Source organism: Megalops cyprinoides, chromosome 7, assembly GCF_013368585.1.
Source record: "Megalops cyprinoides isolate fMegCyp1 chromosome 7, fMegCyp1.pri, whole genome shotgun sequence".
NCBI classification, from domain to species: Eukaryota; Metazoa; Chordata; class Actinopteri; order Elopiformes; family Megalopidae; genus Megalops; species Megalops cyprinoides.
The window spans coordinates 28,714,797-28,738,550 of record NC_050589.1 but is presented as its reverse complement, the minus strand read 5'-3'; the positions used below and the strand labels follow the sequence as shown (position 1 = coordinate 28,738,550).

At 51.3% G+C, this 23,754-nt stretch overlaps 1 protein-coding gene across 5 annotated transcripts in view; it reads right to left on the bottom strand.

Moving 5' to 3' along the window:
- LOC118781354 (ankyrin repeat and SAM domain-containing protein 1A-like) overlaps window positions 1–23,754 on the bottom strand; it is a 104,027-nt gene that overhangs the window by 29,660 nt on the left and 50,613 nt on the right. For 3 of the 5 annotated variants that reach the window (XM_036534347.1, XM_036534348.1, XM_036534350.1), the window contains 3 exons: window positions 11,138–11,191; window positions 8,749–8,818; window positions 1,035–1,141 (listed from right to left, as the gene is read on the bottom strand). In XM_036534347.1, the coding sequence (XP_036390240.1) occupies window positions 1,035–1,141; window positions 8,749–8,818; window positions 11,138–11,191 (231 nt within the window). The remainder of the gene's footprint in view (window positions 1–1,034; window positions 1,142–8,748; window positions 8,819–11,137; window positions 11,192–23,754) is intronic. The other 2 variants (XM_036534351.1, XM_036534352.1) reach the window with 1 other exon arrangement.

The window sequence follows — 23,754 nt, the reverse complement described above, 5'->3', positions numbered from 1 at the left end:
AGTATATGTGAAAAAGAACACATTAAGGACAGCAGAGCCAGTTGTACGTTTATGCTCTTTCTGATCTGACCGCTAGTAATATTACAGAAACAGCAGTTAAAGTAATAGAGGCACTGGAACATTGACAGTCCCAGTCAGCTCCAAACTCCACAAGCTCACCTGTTGTCTGCACTTCAGAATGTTTACAGATGAGATTGACACAGACAAGCATCTGTTGCAGTGTGAGATAGCTTTGTGTTTTTGAATGGGAAGAAGACGTGGAAGTGGAGGAGCGCATTTAAATTTTACTGTGCCACCCCGCCCCTCTGTAAGCTTCCCCGGAGGTCCCTGAATAATGTGAAATCTCATAACTAAACTGAAGGGATCTGCTCCACTGACAGTAGCTTAAATGATACCCTGGGCTGTTCTCTGAAAAATGATCAGTCTCCTCCACAGCTTCAATTAACATGCATCTACTGAGAGCTCAATAAATCAATTTTACATTTTCTGGGAAAAAAAAACACACAAATGTGCATTGGAAAGTGAGCCTGAGCTAAAATGTTTAGTTGGAGTGCCTGAAGCACACACTGTAGTCAATGACCCTTGGATTTATTTGGTGTGCCCAAACAAGCACTTTCCCTGGGCTTCATTTATACACAGTCCTACGCTGTTTTCAAACATTGGATTCAGGACTGTTCTGTGAGCCAAGCTACTGGAAGATCAGAGGGGACCAGGCAGTAAAAGGAGAAAGGAAGGGGAAAGGAGAAGAGAGGAGTGAAAAAAAGTAGAAAGAGAAGAGAGAATAAGAGAGACACAGTGTGAGAGACAGGGAGAAATAGAGAGGGACACAGAAAGAGAAAGAGAAACAGCGTGTGTGTGAGAGTGTGAAGCGCACGCAGAAGGAGTGACAGACAGAGGGAAAAAGAGCGACAGACCGAGAGACAGTAAGAGAAAGAGTGAGAGTGTACGAGCGCGAGAGACACTGAAAGAAAGACACACAGAGGGAAAAACAGAGAGAGAGCAAGTGGAGGGGGGGGTCACGGGAGGGCACTCACCATGAAGCGCAGATCGTCGAAGCCGTTGAGGAGCAGCTTGCTCTCGTACTGCGGCAGGCCCACATGCTCCAGCCAGTCGCCCACGGGCTGGTCCAGGGCACGGCCACCTGCCGAGAGAGGGAAGCGCTTCAGCAGGGAGAACCCGTTGAGCCGGTAGCAGCGGCACTCCGAGGACGACACGTGGCACTGCCACATCATCCTCGGCCAGCGCAGCCGGGTGCAGAAGCACCACGAGGGGAGGGGAGACAGCGTCCAGGCCTGGGGGGGGCGGTGGCTCCCGCGGAGCAGGCGGGGGCCGGGCCGCTAATGCCAGAGACAGGGTGATCCACACGGGGGTGGTGGTGGGAGGGCGCTGGAGGTACGAGCGCCAGGGGATTGACTCAGGTACCGCGCACCCGAAGCCAGTCAGTGCAAGAGGGGAGGAGTCAAACCGGTGACGAGGGAGCGGACCGGAGTCCCACAGTTGTTCAGGTGGTGAGTGGGCAGATCCAAGTGGCAAAGGCGCATCTTTTGACACGGCTGAGCGGCGGCCGCATTTGCCGGTCAATCCACGCTTCGGCTTTCTCCTCAAGAGCTTTCGGACGCAAACATTCCACGCCGCCGTGAAGCACTCCGAGCGGAGCAGAGGGCTCCTTCAGTCACAACACAGCCACTGCTGTCCGGGAGTTCAGACCTACAGATTCCACAGCTCCCCTGATCTGCGCCGGGCTTTGAAGAAGAGAAACTTGGGCAGGCCTCTGAGAGAGAGTGAGAGAAGCGAGTTTGTCGGGTGGGGGGGATCGGTCTCTCTCAGGGTCTTATCCGCGCTCTGGCGGAGCGAGGAGGATCTCTGGCGCGAGCTGAGGCCGCAGCCTCCTAATTAAGATAATGATGCCTGCCTGGCCCACCCTCCTCTCCCTCTTCTCCTGAAAAGCTGATCATGCACAAACGCCGAGGAATCACCCACCTGCATCACACGACCCAGCCGGCGGAGAGAGAGAGGACCGGAGGCGACGACAAAGACAATATAGACCACGATTATTAATAGCTTAGTTTAGTGTCACTCCATTAAGCCCCTGACACTACTTCTCGCTAATGACAAAGGCTTCCCTCTGTTTATAATGACTGCACCGACAACAAGAGGCCGATACTCAATCACGGCTATAAAGTTAGGACAGTGCTGTTACAGCGCAAATCTGTAAACAACTGAATCTAATATGCTGACAGGCAAAGAGGCAGACTCCTGTTTTCATCTTAATACATTTCCCACAGTGTCATTCATAACGCTGGGCTGCTCTCCACAGCCCTCATGTAAAGATAATTAAGGATCACAGACTCTTTGATCTAAGCCATTAAAGAAGAAATCTGCATGTTTCCTCCAATCAGACCATCTGTCATCTTTAAACCAACTGCCAAACTAAAGCAATCCTAATGTTGTGACCCAAATGCAGAGGCACTTCTTACACCAAAACAGAGCTAGGATCTCTAACCATTTGTGATTAAGTCAGCAATCCAGCTAAGTAACACCTAGTTTAACACTTGCAGAAACTCCGGATGCTTTTCAAACGTGAGGGAAAAAAAAAAAGAAGGAATGCAGGCTCTCAAGAAACCAACACAAGAGGGACAAAGAATCCCGGCCAAAAAACCTGGAGCTAATCCCCGTTTTGTTCCCTTGATGAAAACCACCAGCTGAATGGATCCGAGCACCTCGCAATCCTGGCAATTTCTGCTCGTCCGTCCTGCCCCGCGACGAGTCGCCGCGGATACCGAGCGCTCCAGGAGCGACGCGGCAGACGGGAGCTGTGTGGATCTCTCCCCCCCCCCCCCCTCCTCCTGCCGCTCGGGGACGGACGGCGGCGCCCGGCGTCTCAGCGAGCCTTAACCCCGTAGCGTCTGTGCTCCTCAGCCGGCACGGGAGCAGGCAGTTTCCGAGAGCCCCTCTCTCTCTCTCAACTCGGGAGTCGTGAGGCTGGCTGCGTCCCTCCCGGCGTGTCGGTCGCGCTGTCACACAGCAGCCTGTCCTGCAGAGCCCCTTTGCTGTCACCGCTGTCCGACTCTACGGTGCGAGGAGTCCGTGCGCTTTGTCCCACAGGCAGAGGAGGCTATGTCCTTCCATTGTCCTGAATGGTCAGGATACTGCTGTCTGCAAAGCAGCTCCCCCCTCCTCCTCCTCCTCTCTCTCGCTCTCTCTCTCTCTCTCTCTCTCTCGCTCTCTCTCTCTCTCGCTCTCTCGCTCTCTCGCTCTCTCCTCTCTCTCATTCACTCTCTCTCTCCCGCTTTGAGAGTCTGCAGGGTTGCTATTCATTGTCGGAAGGAGCAGGCTGCCTCTCCACGCTACAGACCTCCATACCCCCCCTCACTCCCTTGCTCCCCCCTTCTCTCTCTCTCCCTGCCTCACTCACTCTCTTCCTCTCCCCCACGCTTACAGTAACTTAGCGGCTACCGAGGATGGGCAACGACCGCACAAAAACGGTCAGCAGACGAGATCATAGCTCGCTACACCGAGAGCCGCACAGGCAAGCCTGGAATTGAGTTAATGACCGGAATGCGTGGGGCTTCTTTTCGCATCAGCACGTGAACACGCCGCTTTCCTGGGCTGTGTTCCTAGAATACATAAAGGGGGCCCGAAAGCCCTGCATGTCCCATGATCCAGCAGGAGCTAACACACAGGACAAAGAGACGGTAGAGGCGTGGAAAGTCAGCTGACTGAAACTCTGAAATCAAAAAAAAGAAAGAAATCAAAACACCGACCCCCAGCTAGCAACAACTGGACTTTGACTCGCTGTGCTGTGAGGCTATAGAGGAGGGGGGAGTCAAGTCCATCTCCAGACACCCCAGTCTCTTAATATTTTAACACCTCTCCCTTGGCTGCGACATGCAAGCAGAAATTCTGCCAAAATGCAGTAATGAGTTAAGGGCCCAGTAAAAGCTGTCCCGGTACCCTTCAGAAGAATGCCATAGGCGCAAGATAGCTGTTGCGTAATGAAGCAGCTGCTGTTCCTCAGCACTCTCAGTGTTTTCAACGCAAGATGCACTTTCGGGAGAAGCAACGCTGCTTCAAAAGACGCTGTTTGTCTTGGTATGTCAGAACTGACTGCGGCCAGAAATATGGTCACAGAACGCAACCAATTAAATCTGCTGATACTAAATAATAAATTAAAAACAACACACTGGACCTCAGGATTTCTACTGCTGGTCATGAAGTAAGCTCTAACCAAAACCCAAGTCGGCAACATGCGACCGATACTTTGCTATAAACACTGTGTCAATGAAACCTGCTGAGCAATACATATTCCTTTGTGTGAATCCAATCATAAAATATGGCATCTTTTAATATTTAGAAAGAAGTGAATTTTCATTCTAACTACTGTGGTCTTTCACTATGGACATGACAATAATGGAGATTTTCAGAGTATTTTCCTTTGTGTACTTGTGCCATGTTCGCATCCGCAGTCCTGCTGTTGTCACGGGCTCATTCAGGGTGCAGAAATGAACCCTGCTCCTCTAATTTCACTCACAGCTCGGCCGGACCACATCTGCCAGTAATGACAACCCATTACTCTCCCTCCCCTACAATTGCCTCTTTTCATGCTAATCACCACCCCCCCTTCCTCCAGCGCTGTGATTGGCCGAGGTGGTCTGGCGGGCGGGAGGGGGGTGGAGTATAACCATAATGACCATAAAGAGAAAGAATGAGATTGGGGGGGGGTGTTCACTGTGGGGGGGGGGGGGGGGGGGGGGGGGGGGGTGGATTTAGTTCACTGTCATAGTTCCCCAGGGCAGAAATAGCTCCTGGTATGTACATGCATCATGCTGCCTGGCTTCCAAACCAACTGCATGTCTAATCAGCTCCTTCATCTGTGGAAGTGATTCAAAGCAACACCCTGTCTACCCTGTTCAGCTTTCGATCTCTTCTGTGTTGGAACTGTCCACTGTTTCACTGTGTTTACAGATCAGTTCATCTTTACTGTTTGTGCACATTCGGGATTTGTTAACCGGTGACCATGGCTATGCAATGTAAATTTCACCTCCTCATGAGAATAACAATAATTTCACCATCGCTGTCTACTACCTGTAAGTAACCTGCATCTGTAATTCCATTACTGTCATTTAGCAGATGCTCTTATCCAGAGCAACATACATAGGTTAGTTACATAGGTACTTTGTAGCATCAGGGCCTGTGTCGGGCATGCTTTTGTGCGACGCAAAGTGACATCCTGAAATTCCTCACTCTCTGAGAATGGGGCGTCACATTCCAGCTGGAATTTTTGGTCTATGTGGCTTTTTTGCCCTCAGAGGCTGTATGTTCGTGGGCATGAAGATCGTGTGCTTGCTGGTTCCTGAGCTGTGTAGCAGCTCTGGGGGGGATTATCTGAAGCTCTGGCACAGACGATGCGCCACTGATCTGCTTTGATAGCAGACGGGCGGAGCGTGGCCCAGCAGCAGGGGCTGAAAGCACTGGTCAGGGCTTTATGATGCCGTTTCTGCATAAGTGGACACTGTGAATTTACAGCCACCAGCAGGACCCTGACACTAGACACCTGCTCCAAGTCACAGCGACAGGGAGAAGGAGATAGAGAAAGAGGGAGGGAGAGAGAAGAAAGTCAGAGAGAGAGGGAGGGAGGGAGGAGGGAGTAGGGGGGGAGAAGAGAGAGGGAGGAGAAAGAAAGAAAAAGAGGGAGAAAGAGAGGAGGGAGGGAGAGAAGAGACAAGGAGGGAAGGACAGAGGGAGAGAGAGGGAGGGAGAGCAAGAGTGGGACAAAGTATGAGTGAGAAAGATGAATAAAAAAAGAAAGAGAAGGAGAGGATGAGAAGAAGAGGAAAGAGCAAGGGTGAGAGTGAGAGCGAGAGAGAGCACCAGGAAGATACAGAGAGAACAAGACATGGAGGAGAACAGCAGTGACTTGGTGAGCCTGGTGTGATCCAGGAAGCACTCGATCACAAAGAAGCGCACCAGAGTCTTTATCCGGGCACACAAAGCTCTTCGCCCAAGCACCTCTAAACTCCACCCAGCCCCTTCCAATTTTAGCTGTCCAACTGGGGCAACAATTTCACACAGAGAAAGAGGGCCTAATTACGAAACGAGAGAGGGATAGGTGCTGGGTCACTTTGCCAGCCACGGCATCTAACTGGGTCAAGGATGCCAGCCGGGACTGCTGGCCAGTGGGTAATGGCAGAACCAAGTCTAGACTGTTCCCTGGAGGGGGACAGGATGTGAACAGAGCGGCCAATTTTCTTAGTCTGGCTCCTGCAGGCTAAATGAAACACGTGTCGCTCAATAAAAAAGCCCAAATGTACCCGGTAGCCATAATCTCCAGTCTAAAAAAAGACCAATTTCTGCATTAATGCATGGAAATTGCGGAGTATGTATTTTCGTTTGAAACACTCTAAGTATGTTACACACAAACTGAGATACAGGAGGCCACCTGCATGCTATTAACACCACATAGTCTCCTGTTCTCCTTAAGCTGATTACTGAAGTCGCACATTACAAGCTCACAACAGCGCTTTCATTCTGAAGAGAAATGATAAGAGTTTATGCCTTAGCAGCATATGCAGTGCCCCAAATACAGTACAGTGACTTGAAACTGCAGATTTCCACTGGAAAACGAACAGAAAACAGCACGCAAATGTAGTGTAAACACTGAAAACTGCAGTTTTTCTAGATGCTGCAGGCAATGCAGCTTGCTTTCTAGAGTTATTCTAAAGTGATCCCTCGAACTGTCCCTGGGTTATGGATACACCGAGGTGAACCATGGCTGGGTCATGTAACAGGAAGGCCCTGAACTTTGGCCCAGTGGCTGTCACTATGTCAATTCAGTGATCGATGACCGCTGTCACAGGGAAGGAGAGGAGCACTGCTCTTGGATGAGCCAACCAATAACTTTCTTGCAAGATTTCTGCTGCATTTCTGTTACTTCCTGAGGAAGGTGTGAGCCTTTCAACCCAATGTCAACAGAGCACTGAAGCTGCCCTCAAACCAAGCTGTCCTCAAACCAAGCTGCCCTTGTCAGTGCTGGTTGTGCAGGTAGACCGGTTCACATTCTCAGCAACAAATCAAGCACAGAGACAGACATCTGCCACAGGAAAGGGTCCAAGCTTTCTCCAAAAACCAAGCACCGCTTTAACTAAAAAAAAAAAAAAGAGAAAACAGTTTCACCTGCACTGTGGAAACTAATGGATTCACCGGCCCTCAAAGTGTGAGAGTGATGCGTTTAGGATAGGTTCCTCCATACACACTCATTGGTCACTCCAGAGAGCAGACTTTCCCTGAATGAGCTACGAGGCACCAGGGAGCAATACGCTTACTGGGAAAGCCAGGCGAAGGCTGCTATCGGACTCCTTCACTGAGTCCCCTGCCTGCACTTCATCTCACAGCTGGGGGACGGCTGAAGGTCACTGATCGAAATGCCCTTGTCCAACCGCTCATTAACTCAATCTATTTGATTTGATTTAAACAGCATCTCTCGCCTCGCAGTCTCCCTGTCCTGTCACAGAACAGCACCTTCTGTCCCTGCCTTCGAAGTGCTTAAAGGGATGGCTGCGTGCCTTTCATCAATTTATGCATACTGCTCAAAGGTCAGGAATATACTGGTCTCGATTTAAACCTTTTTTCAGTGTTAAAGAGACCACAGCCCTTTTTTAAACTATTAAAAAGTTTAACTATTCAGGCAGATCAAATAACCCGAGGGGGTGCCAAAAGGCATGAAAACAAAACCGTGAAGCCCGAGACAGTTTCTAACAATGCCATGAGACAAAGGAGGGACTCGGGAAGAGTGCCAGGTGGTGGCTCTCTGGTTACAGCTCTCCATAAAAACACAGTTAGATGGATATATATCATCTGCTTCATGGCTTCAGAACTGCTTCATAGCCATACACATTATGTGAGAGTTATCTCCCAAGAGAAGCGCTTTAGAGGACACAGTCACGGGGGGCACAAATACATAAAAGAGGGAGAATGGACTTACACGAATAACATGAGGCCACTGGCCATTTCATTTGGTTCTATTGGTTCTATTGTGATGAAAAGCAGACATACTATACAGCATATTGGCAGTTTAGATTATCAGTTTAATCTCATAGCGTCAGGCAAGCATGACGGTTCATCACACACCACGCAGTCCGTGGCTTGCGTAATTCAAATTGGGATGGAATAAAATTAGCCTGAACAATAGCAAGAGAATCCATAGTGGTAAGGAAAGGTCAACAGATTAAAAACAAATTAAGCTGGAATCTAGCCGTCACAAATTGAGCCAAAGTCAGCAAGTTTTAGCTTTGTCTTTCCTACAGTTACACAGTGCATGCACTGACTTTAAGCAGAGCATAAAATCAGGCCAAACCAAGGCTTACTGCAGGAAAAATAGAGCTCTTATGTGCTTAGAGAGCTGCTGTTTGCATTGAAGATACATATATTTGCACAATGTAGAGACAAAAAAGAGGATTACTAAACATAAAAAGAGCGGCTGCATTTTTAATGCGCATGCACATATATATTCCTTGGAAAAAAAAACAATATCTTTCCCTAATATGGCTTGAGTAAAAGTTTTTAAATATCTGCATCCTCTTGGTTCGGTATCCTACCTGTATGTAATGGAGTGCCTATGACCTGCAGTGTCCCATTTTTGTGAATGTGCTTCTCATGGGTTTAGCTGCTTGTCTTAGGTGTATTGGATACATGTTCCACTGAGCTGTAGTGTTTCATTTGTACTGCTGTTAGGGGGAGGGGAGGTCATACCTGAGGCAGCGGCCTCCTGGTCTCGGGAGAAGTCGATTCCGGCTCCAATCAGGGTCATGATCTTCTCGATCTGAGGGGGCGAGAGCAGAGAGGATCAGCTCGGGCCGCTGCAGGGGTCTGCCACCTCCGGCTCCACCAAGGGTCCAAGAATTACCCCCCCCCCCCCCACCGTGCGAGCGTGCCGCGCCACAGAGCCCACCAAACCGGCCTCGTCCCTTCAAGTCCCCCTCCGGGTCTGACGGCGAGCCATACGGATTCCCAGAGAGAAAGTCATGCAGATCGAGAGTACCCTTTTACAACGCCCTACGTTCTATGAATATGTAACAGATAAAATATGATCGGACAGACTAACTTGCAGCACGAGTGACTGCTTATCCCATCATATTAACAGCGAACGCACAGTAATGGACACTGATGCAAAATGCTCCAATTGGCTTAAGCTTACAGTTCATGCCTATCCTTTCCACCCCAAACATAAGCCACTACAGAGAACAGAGTGCACGTTTAGAATGGATTTCCTTGATTTTATACTACATCAAGACACAAAACACACCATTTACATACATAAAAATCAAAGAAAATATGAACTGGAGTTGAAAGAACAACCTGTATCAATTCTTGGACCTCAGGGTTTTCTCTTTGTGGTTCCTATACATGAATATAACAGTGAGATTGGCAGGAGACCCATGCAAACCCCTGAAGGCGGACCCACCAAGCATAAGGACCAGCGTGGAGCACCCGCCCTCCCCTTCCCCTTGCAGGGCATGCACCTGACCCATGTGCCATTCACACTGTTAAAAACACCCGCTCCATTCATACATTGGCTGTCCACGCTAAACGGAATACACGCATACCTGTTCACACTCACCCTCCCACATACGCACGCGCGCGCGCGCACACACACACACACACACACACACACACACACACACACACACACACACACACACACACACACACACACACACAAACAGAAAGAACAGCACAGGAGAGTAGCACAGGAAAGCAGCATGTCTAGCAGCAAGGCTCTACACCTGCCACACATTATGGAAAGCACACCGTCCTCAAAAACTGAACCGAGGCAAGAGAAAGGAGTCTGACACCTCTGTCAGACGCCACCGCTGAAGCGATTCCCGGTTCCTCTTTTCAGGTGATGTGTGCTCCATCATGCGGGGCAGCATCCAAACTCTGCAAGTAGCCCTTCTCATGAGTTGGATTTAGTTAGCTGTGATGTCGTCCGCACACCCATTAATGCAAAGTTTGTGTGCACAGTACAAAACAATGCTTATCTCACCATATAAAATATAAATATGCCGTAATGGGCAAATACATACAATTCATTCGATTCGGCCTCAAATATATATCTACATCTATGCATATATATATATATGTAAAAAAAAATTCAAATATATGACAGAATTGGACTGTCACAGAAATTTTGCAGGGTTGGGAAAAGCAGCAGCTGGCTACAGCGTGGCCAGACACCCAAAATGCACTTCAGTCCCACTGTTTGGTCCTGAAACGCTGCAGGGCCAGTGAAGCTCACATTTTCACATGGCTCCTTCCCATCTCTCTCAGTTAAGCGAATTACTTGCCATCAGCATAATGTCCGTTTTCATTTGGTGCTTAAGGTCAATATTTTATTTCACAAGCAGCGGGGAAAAAGGGTGCCTGAAATAGACTTCAAGGACAGGAGAAAATGTCCAAATTTAACATTAAAACAAGAGTGTTAGTGCAGTGGAAATAATCCCCAATTATACACCTCAAATAGAAGAAAGTTTGGCAGAAGGTGCTCTCTGTAATCTCTTGACTAAGACAGTGCACCTTCCCTTCTGCAAACTAATGAAATGGGTGAGGAATTGATCTGATTCGACGCTAGCGACATGTTAGCGATTACCTGGGCAATTTTAGTTTTGCTTAGCAGTGTATGACAAAACAAAGAGTCTACTACACACTGTGGTAAACATATTCAGGTGCCTGTTTTCCAGCTAGGAAACAAAGGGAAATATATAGGGTAAATTAGACCATGTTGCAGTAAAAAAGCTTTTATTTCAGTGAAACATCCACTTGCTAACAGAACAGAGACAGGTGGCGGTTAGGCAGAATCCAGCTCAACGAGAAGGGGCTTGCAAACACACTCTATGCAGACTGAGGCCTAGCTGAACACAGGCCTGCTAACGAACAGCAACAGAGCAGCATTAGCAACACAGACCCTTCACCCCCTCCACCAGGGTACCCCCCCAAAATCATCCCCCACCTCCAGCACAGCCCTTACATCCCCAACAATGAAGCCAAATGAACATAAAAAAGAAAACAAAACTTAAACAAAAAAGAAAATATGGAATGAAAGAGGCGACCCAAAAGCAAACGTGTGAAAAGGTGCTCTTACGCTGTGAAAGGACTTAGCTCTCCGAGGTTGTGTGGTCGGAGACCGCTGTGTCTGCTGGAAGAGAGTCAGTTTTTTATATATATATGTATATATATATGTTATATTTTTCAGAAACCATTATGGCTACCATCATCCAAACAGGACAATGGCCTAGAATGCTTGACACCAAAATTGCTATTCTGGGGAAAAAAAAAAAGCTGATGGAATGATATGGAAACTTCTACAAAGCTATTATGTTAAAATCATGCGTAGATGAATGTTCAAACTATAACTGAACAGGCCCTCTTCAGGGGCCGCAGCTATGTTGCTGGATCCCCCTTCTGGTTCCTTTTTGCCACCTAGTGGTAAAATGAAGGTACTGCTATTACTCTGGGGGAGCCGCTCAGTCAGTCAGTCTGTCAAACAGTGAGAGAGGGACGCTAGCATCTCTAGGACTTCTGTGTCACAGGCATAAAGATGAAGGGGTGCTGCCGGTGAGTCAGCGATACCTGTCAAACCTGTCGCGTATCAGAAGACAAGATCAGCGCTTGAAACATCTGTGGCATATGCTGCTGTTTTTGGGCAATATTGAAATGACTGAAAGTACACTTTGAAAAACAGGTAGTCAGAGGCACTTCCAAGACAGGCTTGTGCAAGGCAGCATTCTTTTGATGTAAGAACATTTTCATTTTTCCATTTTCAAAATGAAGCCTGATTACCCAGGTGGAAAACACCCCCCACCGCCGCTGCAAAGGACAGAAAGACAGACCCTTTGATCATCGTCAGGCAGTCAGCTGATTTTACCTACCGGGCTCCACCGCGATGATTACCGCTTGGAGCTAGATATTCATCGCCTGAGATGCTGAGTAGGGCTTCAGTCACGTGTCCCCGTCAAGGTCACCCAACGTTAGCGTGCGGGTGCAGCGTCATCACAGAGGGACACCCCCACAGCGCACAGACAACGGATGATCGACGCTGCAAATCTGCAGCATCAGGGTGTCACCTGCTTCCGCTGAGAGCCTGACACAAGCACATCCTACAACACACGCTAACTTTGTCAGAGCCGGCCTCCTGGACACAGACAGGGTGGACCCTTACGGTCAAAACCGGCGTGCGTCTGGAGAGAACGGCTTTCATCTTTACTGATGAGCCCTGCGCACACGAAGAGTGTTCATGCATCCGTTTCTCCGATTCTGGTTTAGGCGGTATATCTGTGCCGCGGCGCACCGACGACACCCGCGCGACACAATCAGAGCTGGTTTGTGATTTATCGTGATGAGCTTACAGTGAGTGGAGCTGCCTCCAGCATTTTAATTCTCACACCACCGTTTGCAAGAACGAGGGCTGTGTGAGGAGATGATGGCGCGAATGATAATTAAAAACAAACAGAGCCAGACAGAAACGCTGCCAGACGAAACTTCAGACGGTCAACCGCATGTACGTTCCCTTGTAAGGGGGTTGGGCGGGGCGGTCAGATTTGTCTTTCCTCCTACAGGACTGAGGTTAAGAGAGTCATTAGGAGAAGCCCCCTCCCCCACCCCAAATCTCAGTGTAAAGAAGGCGTTTGGATGTGTGCTTTTGGGGTGGTGGGGCGGGTAGGAGGAGAACCCCTTTTCTACAGTCTCCCTGCCTGGGAACCTAATTCCCCCCTGTAGTGCAGCCTTCACTGTGCAAACAGCATGGGAAAAAAGCAAGGCCTCTGAGAAGCGAACACCGCGTGAAACGTAATCTCTCGGCAGCCGATAAATACATGCGCACACACATGAGGCATGAGCCCAGAAGCCGGACCTTAAATGGACAGAGGCTTTCGGCTTGGTGGGGTGGACTAGTTTTCGGTTTACTTTTAGGGTGCTCAAATCGGAGGGTGGGGGACACTACCCAGCTCATTTACAGACACCCCTCCCCCCTCACGCTCCAATATGGCAGAAGAGAGATGCTGTTCCCGCACGGTTCTCTGTAGTCCTTTCGTCTTATTGCTTTTGCTCAGGGGCATATGAGAGGGGGAGACGCCTCAAAGGTTTCCTACACAAAACCGGAATGCTGTACCGGGCGGGAGGAGTGGGAGAGGAGGGGCAGGCGAAATACTAATGAGCTGTTCAGCTGTAGCGGCTGTTCTGCTGATCCGGTCTGATCGCTCTGTGACCTTCAGCCTCCTTCTCCTTCGCCCAATGGCAGGTGCGCCCAGCGATGAGGTCACTGCAGTCCCTCTCACTCCGCTGTCACACATGTGAAGCAATCATGATTGTGCTGGGGGGGGGGGGGTGCAGAGAGACAGCCAGTTCGTATTTGCTGCTGTTGAGAGGGGGTAAGGAGAGGGACGGACGCCCAGTTGCCTGTGACAAGCCTATCACGGTTCTCCATCAATGGCGGTAATGTGTGGTGACAATCGGATTTCCACTCAGGCACCAGGCAATAAAAACCAAATTGTACGTGGGCAACATACTGACCTTGCATGCCCTGCTAGCTGAATTAACCCTTCAAGAGACACAAGACAGAGGGAGTCTTTGCTTCCTCCTACTGTCCAAAGCAACCAACCCACAATGTAACAGGCATAGCTGACATCTGTGGACATTTAAAGGGCACCTGGTCCTGTGCAGTCCTCAGTATCATTACTCCTGCATTACCAAAACAAACCACCACAGCGCAGCGCTGCTAGTTAATTGGCCATTTGCACAACGTTTGTAGAGGGAACTTAATGAAAAAAAAGCACCTTAATGAGACAGGCCTTGTGTGATAACACGGCAGCAGAGGTACCCCTCAATCCCCACAATCGCACACCAAAGACCGTTTCATCACACGCCGCTGTCAGTGGCCGCCCCCCCCTCCCCCGCTCCGAAAACACTGGCACACTAACAAGGCTCCCTGAATACAGATGTGTGTGTGCGTGTCCCTCTAGAGGGAGGCTGGCTAACACAGGCAAATAAAGACTGTGTTATTTAAATACAGTGGACCGAAAAACAACAGTTAAATCTCATCAATCACGCGAGCGCTAGGCTACAGCTCAAAGCACAGGGGGCTATGTGGGGGGGCGGGGCTATTTGGGGGGGTGGAGGGGTGGGCACTGCGGAACTGCTGCCTCATGGACACTGGAGTGATGACTGGAACAGAGAAAAGCACAGCGCCATCAAACAACGGCTTACTGCACACGGCCTACTGCACACGTTTACTTAAATGCAATGGTACTTAACACCACCTTTTATTCAAAAACAGGCTGAAGATGAATTGGCCGCCTGGAAGAAGCCTTTTATGTTAAAAAAATGAAATCCAAGAGAGTGTTTATTTGGCCATAACAAGCAAAAAATAAGCAGCTTTCCACAAATTTGATCTTACGTTAAACACTTTTGAGACATCAGGATAGTTTACTGAAGTGTTTCCCAGCACAATGAACCTCTGTAGTGCCTTGGGGCCCATGTGCAGAGTAATCCCGTACAACTGAATGCTGGAGTTACTGCCTGTGTGGGTTGGTTGTCTGCTCTTCACCTCCACAGAGCTGTGGCTGCTGGGGGAGGAGTTATGGACCTAACAGGGCATGGCTTAGGCTCCTCTCCTCCAATTGGCGCTGCATCTCTATAGTTCCCCTCTACTGCCTGCTACAGCTGCACTGCCTCCATGAATTACCCAGAATGCATCTCTCCAGGATCAGACCCAAAGGACCTTAGAAGGATGCGGGCTATACATCATGTTACAGCAACTGAGGGACCCGCCAGCAACCGATCACTGCTCTGTGGTGAGAGTGTACACACAAATGCGCGTACACTCAGATACAGACACACGCATGCACATACGTGCGCACACAAACGCGTGTGCAACACACACACAAAGACACACACACACACCACAATGCTACTTTACACCCCAACTCAGACTCTTAGGCCAATTTGCTTTTGCAGCACTGCAGAAGTAAGTCTTACAAGATAAGAAAAATGTGTATGGAAGCTAGAACAGAGGCTCATCAGTTTTGGGAGCGTCTGCCTTGACACAGTTCTAATACACTGCGAGGATGGAGTGAATAAATCCTGATCTGGCCTTGCGGTTCCTGAGGGTGTAACTCAAGACCAAAAAAAAGGAGAATTCCTGGACTGTTTCTCACAGAAGCAGAAGTACAGTATTGGGAAAGTTAACACCAGGATCCACTGAAAGCAATGAGGCTAATTAGCATATTTGCCCCACAATGCTCCGCGAGAGGCTTCCATTGAAAGCCTTCCAGGAGGCCACCGTAAAGCCTTCTGCAGGCGCCCACTGCCAACAATGGCCAGGGCAAAGGTTGCCGGCACGCTAAAGGTCACCAGCTGAAACGGGGGCTCTGAATGGCGGGAGTGCCACAGAAGCCCCCCCACCACCACTTCCAGAGGCACAATGGCAACCAGGCAGATGGCAGAGTGTGACGGGCGAGACAAAGAGCGGGCGAGCAGGCGGGAGGGGAGCGTGCCAAGTTGCCAATCCCCCGATGCCCCCCAGACAGACTGGCATTCCTGGGGCCGGCAGGGGCAGCGGGCGAGCAAGCACACGCATAGCCCCGGCTGAGCAGGTGCGAAGCAAAGCTGGTCCGCTTCGCGAGACAATGCAAACCTCGGGGCTGCTCAAACGGAGCCACGCTTCCCACAAAACGATAACAGGCCCCCATCTCAGCGACACACAACCAACAGGCGCTTTGGGCAAGTCAAAGCTACACACCAGCAGAGAGTGGGGTGGTGGGGGTGACTGGAGCGACTATCTCAACATTCATATGCGTTGGGATAGGAGTCTCAGTGAGAGAGGGATCTGTGCAGTTACAGACGTTCTCTCTCTCTTTCAACATTTCTCGTCCACCCTATCTTGCAAAATCTCAGTCTCTGAATACCTACATTTCAAATTCCCCTTTTGTCTGCCTCAGAGTCTTTACCTCCCTCTATCTTTTAAATTACTACAAAACTGAGAACGGTACCAGAAGTCTTGAAAAAAAGGGGCACAAAACGGATGTGAGGTGTATCGAAATCTCAAAAAAAAAATTCTTCCCGAGCTTCACCTTCCTGATCATGCTGCAGACAGGACGGAACACGAGCAGACGCTAGCCCTTCTGAGGGGAGGAACCTCCATTGCTCCACATTGGGGGCAGTATTCTTATCAGGTTACAGGGAGCTAACAGGCATGGATCACAGTTGTGAGGTATCAACAGGAAAACATTAATCCAAAGAGAATCCTTCCGCTCAGTATGAGGGACCGGATTATACCCCTCCTCCTCTCGTAAGCAGCGGGCTGCCCCAGTGCTGACACCAGGAGAGGGTCATGAGAAGTTCCAGGAGGTCAGATGTAGGGCATCCCTCGGGGTCGAGGCCGCAGGCTGCAGAATCATCAGGCCGAAGGCATTCGGGGAGGCCAATCCGCAAGCCTCGTCTGCGTTTCACAGCGTCCGCCTCCTACGATCAGTTACCTACATCTCACAAAGAAAGGCTTAACCCTGCGAGTGCCGGGGCTGCAAACACACCGAGGAAGCCAATGGCGCCAGCAGCCGCACACACGTCCACTTTGCCCTCCCTCATCCAGTGCGGGGATCTCCTCAAGCTGCTTTTCTACAAGCGAGCTCAGCAGGATCACTTCCTTGACCACCAGGAGCCCTGGTCTCAACAGATTTGCCCCGCACCCCATGCAGACCAGGGACAGGGGGGCTGGTGAACCCGGGATGCTGTGTAGGAAAGAAGCGATACTCACGAACGCGGGTCTCACGGTGGCCATGGCTGGCGTGCACAGCGCAGGAGGGGCCCGTCCTCCTGCAGGGGAGTGTGGAAGGTTGTGGTGGACCCCTCTTTCTCTCTCTCTCTCTCACATGCTCTCGCTCTTTCTCTTTCTCTGCTCCCCTCCCCTTGGCGCGGTGCAGCTCGACCCGGCTGCCCTGACACAAAGCGCCCCCTGGATCGTCACGTCCGGCTGGAGCCCGGGACCGAGACGGGCCCGCATTAGCAAGTCATGAGCCGGCTTTTGTGTCCGCATGCACACACACACACACACACACACACACACACACACACACACACACACACACACACACACACACACACACACAGAGACCAGAGCCTCATGCAAGTCAAATCCCCTTCGCCCTGAGACCAGAGTCAGGTTGTGTTGTGTGTGAGAGAGAGCGTTTTGTGTGTGGGAACAGGAAGGGGCGGCCTACCCAGACGGACAATGAAAGGGTCTGTGGTGTCCCGGGACCCCTCGCCCACACGCTGTCACGCAGCCCAGCCGAATGTCCTGGGGCAGCCAGCCGTGACCAACAAGATGGCCGCCGAGCAGCCAGGCCGCTTCCATGCGGGACTCTCAGAGGGCGAAGTGTCAGGAGGCGTGGGGGGAAGGGGAGGGAGACAACGATCCAAAAACGGCTCCATTTTGTGGAGGTTTTTCACGGAGGGAAAACAAAGAGAGGGGAGTGCCTGATACGGCACCATACTGCTGGGGTATGAGTGAACTGGCGGGGGGGGTATTTCCATAGCTACAACTTCCAAGCAGCCGAACTTTTTCAGCCCACGCAAGATTCCCTGCTGACTGCACGACGCACCAATCCGCTGGGGCTATGTTTCTGTCTCTGGTTCTGTCCTTGCTCGGCGAGGGGTGAACAAGGATTCCGAAACGCCGATTTTCTCCATGCCGCTGCGCAAATCCGGGGAGGAAAGTGCGGCGGGCTCCGCGATTACATTTCACTCCGGTGCGTCCCGGGACACGGAGCTGCTCTTCCGCACAGAGGTGCCCACTGATTTAGAGCTCATGAATATTTAGCGGCCTTTCTCACACGGCCGAGTTCAGAGAGGAAAAGAGGCGTGCAAGAGCGGCTGAGCACCGGTCTCTTCCCACGCTCGCTCAGTGGAGCCTCTCCAACCCCCTCCAACCCCCTCCAACCTCCTCCAACCCCCTCCAACCCCCAAGGACCTTCATTTCCAGCTCTCAGCTTGGTGCGAGAGAACTGCATCATGGGAGATGGGGAGGGGTTTGACCAGAGCACAGAGCCAATCAGAATGAGAGACTGGGTCCTGCCCGCATCCCCGCGGCTGAATGCCCACCTCCTGTGAAGATCTAATAACCACGGTGATACAGAAATGCGCCAAGACTCAGTGGGACAGCAGACTGATTGCCAAATCTGTGCCCTCTGAGGAAAGGTCAGGCCCCCTAGCCCAGGGAGAGGCACAGATTAGCCCTGCACACACACAGGGAGGAGGGGAGGGCGATGGCCAATCATTCTCCCCCTTGTGGCGTTTTCACTAAAGACATCAGACCCTGACTGGAGCAGCACTCTGGTGCTGAATGAGCTGTTGGCTGTTGTGTGTCTTCTCTGTGCATGCTAAACCTGCAGGTTTCTCATACACAGGGCTCAGACAGGGGCAGCAAATTCAGAGCAGGGTATCACACTCGTACATCTCACCCGGCGTGACAGCATTCATAATGAATAAAGCCTGGGCGGCCTGCCCGCTGTGATCACAGGGCTGATGCTGAAGCCTTCGCTTATGGATGGGGACGCGTTCTTTCTGCCGGCCCAAAATGAGGCACTTAATCTCTCAGCACCAGAGCGTGCAACGTGGCCAGGGTGGTATGCCCGTGGGTCGCGGGACTCAATCGCCACATAAGACATTCATCGTGAGGGTCAGCGGGAGGACAGGCGACGCTGGACACTGTCAGGGGCTGGACACCCTGCTGCGGTCGTACCGTGACAGAAATTATTAGTTTGCGGCAATCCGCAGGGGGTGAGGGCAGCCCTCTTTCCTTGGAGGGAGTTTTCAACTCTGTCTGACCTGGGAACTGGCTCGATGGTCACAGCTCCAACAGCTGAGGCGACATTCTCTCAGACCTTCAGGCTGGGGTGCCTCCCGTGGAAGGGGTGATGAACTCCAGCTCATGTGATCCAGTTTCTGAGAGCTCACTGATACTGTGGCCACTGAACGCATAAACACTACATTATAAACATTAACTACTGAAGAAACCAGCTTAGCCTCATACAGAGCCTCCAACTCTGCCATGAAATAGGGATGCAGACACACACATGCGTACACACACACACACACACACACACACACACACAGACGCACAAACACATACACACAGACACACTTCAGTGGAAGGAAAGGCGTCTCCACTGACGGTGCAGAGCTCTTATCTTGAAGTCAGCCCCTCAGAGTCCCCGTGCTCTGACTCTCGCTCACTGCGCAGCAGCGGAGCTGGGGACCTGTCAGCACGCCAGCGCCGCTGCCTCCTGCACCACCGCTCCTGCGCCCGGCACGGGCGAGGCAGACGCCAGAGAGAGAGGGAGAGAGAGAGAGAGAGAGAGAGAGAGAGAGAGAGAGAGAGAGAGAGAGAGAGAGAGAGAGAGGGAGGGAGAGAGAGAGAGAAAGAGAGGCTGCGTTGCCAGCCAGCCACACAGGAGCTCACACCTCGGCGTGCTCACTCCGGAGGCGCTTCCGAACCAGAATCACCATGCTCGCCAGGAGCGCTCCGCTCCGATCCGCTCGGCGGAAGCATGGAGAGAGAGCCCCCCTCCCCCCTCTCCCCAGCTCTCTCTCAAAGGTGTAAGGCACTTAGAGAGAGATCTGAACTGAAACTATCCATCGGTTCTCTTCTATTCTTGCCTTCTTTAGTTACCGGTCTGACCACAACCCAAATGGTAAGACCTGGTACTGGAGTCTCATACTTATCTAAGCGTGTGTGCCCTACCAGAACCTCTCTACTGGTTGGATCAACTACCATGTTCTGATAATCCGGGTGACCATGTAAGGGCTGGAGGAAGAGAGCCTTGGGGAATTCTGCAGAATCACCGCAGTCCAGTCCTTTCCCGCATTCCTCTGATCAGGCTAATGATCACTTAATCCATCACACACACTGCAGCGGCAGTGAAGGAGGTCTCCAGGTGAATGCTCGCATCGGTCAGCTCCACGCTTGGAAGCAGCCAATCAGAAGCTCCGACTGTGGTGGAAAGTTGGGGGCCTGCCACGTTTGGTGTTCCTGATAACCGAACGGAGATCTTAAAAAAGTAATGGCGGAAACTTCAGGAGTGGCATTAAAGATTAAAGCGCAGAGCGGTCCCAGACCAGTGGCGGGATTACCCGCCTACATTAAACACTAATAGGCTGGCAGGGTGCTGTTACTGACTGGAGATCAGGGGGGCAGTGGGAGAACAGGGAGGAGCTATCCCAGCACCTGTAAACACAGACAGTATTCACTGTTCCCGTGTACATTAGAGATGGAAAACACTGGACTCTGATTGGTCCAAAAAGCATGATGGCAATGATTTTTTTTGCTGAGGCTGAGTGAGTGTAATGAGGAGCTGCGGCACCTATAAAATACCTGCATATATTCCACACCCTCCTCACTTCTACCAGTGGGGAATGAAATGACTCTTTTCTGGGCCCTGCATCTTGTCTCCTGCCCCTACCCATCACCTCCCTTGGCCGTGATACGGCTCCTCTGCAGTATAATGTAATGGATTGGGACACAGCCATAAATTCCCCCTCCACAACGTTCATAAAAACGTGCGGTTCAATAACTTACAGTCCCTGACCACCCTCTTAGTTTTATTATTATTATTATTTTTTTATCTATCTATTTTTTTATCTATCTATTTTTTATCTAAAATTGGGTTAAATCCATCACGCTCCAGGTTCCCCTCAACCACAGTGGGTATAATTGTCTCTTTGGTTTATCGCTGCCTGCGTCCAAGGGGCAAATATGTGGAGGCTTTAGTCACCAGCTCACTTCTGTGTGATTTGAATGTCGAGGTTGTTTTACATCACGGACACACATTCCATAAAGGCTGAGCGCAGGGTAATGAAAGCGGTGGGGGGGGTGCCTCTCTTTCTTGCCCTCGTATGCAGAGCGGATCAGTACCAGGCAGGTCTCGCTTTCAATGGATGCGATGCGACCTACACACCATGACCTCAAGAGGAATTTCAGAGCCCCTCGCGGAGAGAGCGGACCGATTTTTAATATTCCTCGATCGCGTCTGTCGAACGCCATTTCGAGCCGTCCTCCGATTCACACAGCTGTCTGAGCTGCGGGTATGAATTATTAACGCCGCTGTTGGAACGATGCTGCGGAGCGCTGTGTCACCCGGGGGGGGGGTACTGTGTGTGCCTCAGACATGCGTGCGGTTACGCGCACACAACACCCTGACAGCTTTTTCACTCTTTTTACTTTACTGTCAGTCAATAATCAGGACTTATTACAGGCTAATTGTTGGCTGTTGCGGTTTTTTCAGACCCAAATGAAAAGGTGACAGTATGAGACAAAGGGGGCTCACCTACATCAAGCCAGTGCAACGACCCCAATTTCTCTGTACGGAGCAACCAAGGAGTACAAACAAAGGTTTGGGCAGAGATAATAGCAAGATCTTGCACACCTCGTTCCTTCCAGAGAGCAGTGGTCACTGCTTAAAGAGCTCCCTACAGTCCAACTTTGAATATTTATGAGCAGGCAGGGAACGTGCTTTCATTCTGAAAGATTTGAGTTTACAGCAATTACACCGTCAGTGAACCAGAACCACACAACTGACAGCGTAACCACCACAGAAAAACAAACACCTACCACACCATGACTCTACAGTGTAACCCCATACTGGGGTGCTCCTTCTCACAGTAACGGACGGGGGATGACAGCTGCACTTCGGGCATGGTGTGGTCACATCTGGCCACCTCTGACTGGATCTCGCCAGCGCGGTCTTGTTGCGGTCCTGTTTCGACCAAAATGATGCAAAGCAGCGCTGTTGCCGGAGGAGGTGTGGGCTGCCATCTGAGGGCCATAAAGAGCTCGCTCAGCACCTCCTCCTATTGTCTATGGGCAATCGGTGGGCGGGCGGAGCCATTTATTAAGCATTAACGAGGACGCGTGGGCCCGTATACCGGCACCGTCTGGCTTCAATTAACAAGCCCGCTAGACAACCATCGCAGGCCCCCCGATTCACTCCCCGCTCATATCGCTCGTTTGCTCCAGCAGACACCGACTCTCGGAAAACTGCAGCGGCATCATGATTCTGCACAGGGGAGACAAAGGGAGAGCTGGAGTTGAAATAACAAGAAGGGGGATTTCAGGCCGTCGCCCCCGCCGTCGCATTGTGTGATCGTCGTGGGAACGTGCATGAAATAATCTCCAACTTCAGGCGGCAGCTCCAACTCCAACTCCTCCCTCTTGACGGCCCGAAGGCCTGAGGAAAAATCTCAGAATCAAAGTTCAGAGAGCCCACGCATCAAGAAGGAGGGTAAGGATTTGTGAAGATGAATGTTTTTTTCCCCCTGCTTCTATGATTTAGTAGGCCTGTCAAATAACACAGAGGAAATGGGAAAATCGATAACGCGATCCGTCTGCGGCTTTGGAAGAGCCGGCTCCCTCGGCTCAACCCTGCGAGCGCTGCCGACAGCAAGCGGCCCATATGGCCGTGTGGCGTGCATAGTGTGTGTCGCCGTTGGAGACGCGTCATTTGACGCGTAACACAGGCTGGAGCGCGCTGAAGTTCAGCAACCCGACAATCGCCATTCCGTTCAACGACCCCGCAGAAATGGCTGTGATTAAAATACCTCCGACCTCCAACTGAGGCTTCCTTTCCATCACACGAGCGCATCGCATCATAGCTGACTGACAGCGGAGACAGGGGAATGCTCTCTGCTGTGTGGGTGGGTTTCCACTGGTCCAATTCCAGTGCGGTTCTCACAGCCTTCAGGCCCACAGCCATACTCCACACTGCAGCATTCTGCACAGCTCGCTGCATAGCTGGACCCTGGGTGGGATGGGGAACGGGTTAAGCTGACATTGTCCCCTGCTGCCCTCTGAAGTGCTGACACAGGGGCGCAGGCGGGAGCCGTGGGGCGGTGCCAAAGTCTAAGAGCTCTGTGCTCGCCCCTTTGCGCCCAGCTGCGAGCCCCTGCCAGGTCTGGGAGATCCAGGCTGCAGGGAGGGAGGGTTAAAGAGACTGAGGACACAGAGCGCAGGCCACTGCAAAGACAGGACGGCCTGGAGAACGGGATGCCCCCCCCAGCGGGGTGCAGGTGTCTCCTCCTACTAGCAATGAGAAGAGACAGAGGGGGCACAGCTCAGCCTCGTCCCTTGGAGAAGCTCGGGAATCCAAATTCTGTTTGCAGTACTGCAGTTTACCCCCATCTGGACACCAAGAGAGGTATAAAAACCATATTGAGGTGTGCTCAGTCCTGTTCCACTGCTGAGATGTAGCATAAGCAAATCCAGAACGCAGCAGCTCACGTATCACGATCAGCTCTGAGTGGCTTCTCCCATCTGCCAGGACACTCCGCAGCTAAGAAGCAGGATCCACCAACTGACTGATTATCACCGAGTGATAAGACAGCCCGACACATTCTCCCGCCTTATCGAAAATGCATTAATTAGCCGTGAGGAAATCCGCACCAGCAACGGCGAAGCGAGCATGAGAAAGCAGCCCTTGGAAAACTGCTGGCTACCCACAGGCCCCCCGGAGAGGTGCATCATGGGAAGACAACAACAGCCGCCCCCCGGTGACGGCGAGTCACATGACGCAGATCCGCGGCGACAGCACCGCCGCCAGACACCGCCAAACCGCTTGACTTGTGCGAGGAGCCCAGCTCCCACGGCACACCGAGATCAACACCCTGATAACAGCAGACACTGCGTGACGGATTCCTGTCCACCCAAAGACACAG